Here is a 2,393-nt window from a genome sequence, read left to right on the forward strand (position 1 = left end):
CGTCGCCGAGGCGCTCCACGCGGACCTGCTGGCGCGCGGGGGCGACCTCGGCGGCGCCCTGGCGCTCTACCGGTCGGCCCTGGCCGGCGGCGGCGACGCGGCGGCGCGCTACAACTACGCGCTGCTGCTGCAGCGGAGCGGCGACGGCGCCGGCGCCGTCGCCGAGCTCCGGCGCGTCGTCGCGGCGGAGCCCGACCACGCCGCGGCGCACAACGCCCTCGGCCTCGCGCTGCTCCAGCGCGGCGACGCCGCGGGCGCCGAGCCCCACCTCGCGAAGACGTCGGACCTCGCGCCCGGCGACAGCGAGCGGTCCTACAACGTCGGCGTCTGTCTGCTGAAGCGGGGCGACCTCGGCGGCGCGGAGCGGCGCTTCCGGGCCATCCTCGCGCGCGACCCGGCCCACGAGCTCGCCGCGGCGGCCCTCGCAACCATCGGCCGCGCGCGCGCCGGGAGCCGCGGCGCGGACGGCCCGCCGCCGCCGCTCCCGCCGCGCGCCGCGCCGCGGGACGCGCCGCCGCCGGCCGCGCCGGCCGGCGCCGCGCTGCCCGTCTACGCCTACGCGCGGCTCAAGGCGCCGGGGCCCTACCCCGCGGACGTGCGGGCCGGCGCGCGCGAGCTCCACCTCTCCGACGACGAGTTCGCCGCCGTCTTCGCCGTGTCCAAGGCCGACTTCCTCCGCCAGCCCAAGTGGAAGCAGGACAACAAGAAGAAGCAGCTCGGCCTGTTTTGATTTTAAAGGGGGGTTCGTGTGTGTGTGCGAGGCCGCGTTTGGTTGAATGTGTGCATGCGGCGCTACGACTACGCCTGCCAGCAATTGGTTGAACTCAAGATGAACTGCATCTGCGGCGGCGCGATATCGATCGGGCGCGAGGAGGCTGCGGCCAGCCGCGGATCCTCTGCGCAATGCGGCGCGTGGTGCGGATCCACTTCGCAATGCGGCGCGTGGTGCTCCTACTCTGCGCCGTGCTGCAAGCCAACGGCTTCCATGCCGCGCCGCCGCCGCAGCGGCCCAGCACGCTGCTGCGAGCGTCGCCGCTGTCGTCCATCCCCGTGGGCTCCATCGTGCTCGGCGCGCTCGCCATTGGCTCGGTGGGCGACCTCGTCGTCGAGGTGCCCAAGCTCGGCGGCGAGGGCGCGGACTACATCGGCACGCTGCTCGACGCCGCGTTCCTGGGCTACGCGACGAAGACGCTCGGCGCGCAGTCGGGCCTGCTCGCGGACGCGGCGCCGGCGACGACGGTCGAGGGTTTGGAGCTCTGCGTGTCGCTCAGCGTCGGCCGCGAGGACGGCACGTGGATGCCCAAGGACTGGGCCGCGTCCGGCGCGCGACTCCTGCTGCCGCTCGACGTCCGCTTCGAGGACGAGCGCCTCGACCTCGGCTTCCCGGGCGAGGAGGCGCTCGGCGGGCGGTTCTGCCGGCGGCTGAGCTGCGACGGCGGGTCCTTCGTGGGCCGCGACGGCCGCGTGGAGGTGGCGTGTGCCGGCGGCGGCTGGTCCGCGGCGCCGACGGGCCGCCCCGGGCGAATTCGCGCTTCGCTTCTTCCTCGATTTCCCGTCGGCCGTGGCCCGGAACGACGTCGAGATCCCCGCGGGCCGCGTCTTCCTGAGCAGCGCGGCCTTCTTCGACGCGGACCTCGACAAGGACATGGCGGTCCGCATCCCGCCGGGCGACGTCGTCGAAGCGCCGTCGGGCTGCAAGGTCGTCCGGTCCGGCGGCCTGACCATCAAGCAGAACAGCTGGAAGAACGGTTTTGGCGCCTTCGGCGACGTGAACCTCATCCTCGGCCGCTACAACGCGGACCTGAAGCGGGAGGACGCGTAACACGCCTCGAGCGCCGGTCTATGAGCGCCGCGACCGGTGCCGCCCGGGCGGACCCCCGGCGGACGTCGTCTCTGGCGCCGGTTTCTAAAGTTCATTTTGCACAGTCTGGTGGGCTGCCCGGCGGCATGGCGTCGCTCATGGAGGCCAACGACGCGGGCTTCGGCTGCGACCTGGCGCTCTGGGAGCCCGTGCGCCTGACGGCCGCCGTCGACGGCCTCGCCGTCGGCACGGCGGGCGTCGTCGTCGGCTGGACCGGCGAGGCCTACCGCGTGGCGCCGAGCTGCATCACGGCGCGGGAGCGGCCCGTCGTCGCGCGGCCCGAGGAGCTGGCGCCGCGGGAGCGGCCGCCCATCGCCGGCGCGGAGGCCCTCGCGCGCACGCCCGTCGTCTCCGGCGACAGCGACTTCGGCGCGTGCGCGCTCTGCGAAGCCGACGTCGCGCGAAAGCTCGGCCTCGTGTCGCCGCTCTACACGTGCTGCGGCGGGTCCGTCTGCGCGCCCTGCGCGTCGGCCCTCGGGGACCACGGCATCGGCGACACCTGCCCCCTCTGCGGCGACGCGGCGCACCTCAA

The 2,393-nt window shown here is 74.7% G+C and overlaps 1 protein-coding gene across 1 annotated transcript in view; it reads left to right on the plus strand.

Moving 5' to 3' along the window:
- Positions 1-903: 903 nt before the first annotated feature.
- Positions 904-2,393, plus strand: part of AURANDRAFT_62322 (hypothetical protein) — a gene marked incomplete at both ends in the record, with an annotated part of 5,952 nt that continues 4,462 nt past the window's right edge. The window contains 3 exons of the mRNA XM_009036153.1: positions 904-1,475; positions 1,612-1,768; positions 1,927-2,310. Coding sequence (XP_009034401.1) covers positions 904-1,475; positions 1,612-1,768; positions 1,927-2,310 — 1,113 coding nt within the window. The remainder of the gene's footprint in view (positions 1,476-1,611; positions 1,769-1,926; positions 2,311-2,393) is intronic.

Source organism: Aureococcus anophagefferens (assembly GCF_000186865.1).
Source record: "Aureococcus anophagefferens unplaced genomic scaffold AURANscaffold_4, whole genome shotgun sequence".
NCBI lineage: Eukaryota > Pelagophyceae > Pelagomonadales > Pelagomonadaceae > Aureococcus > Aureococcus anophagefferens.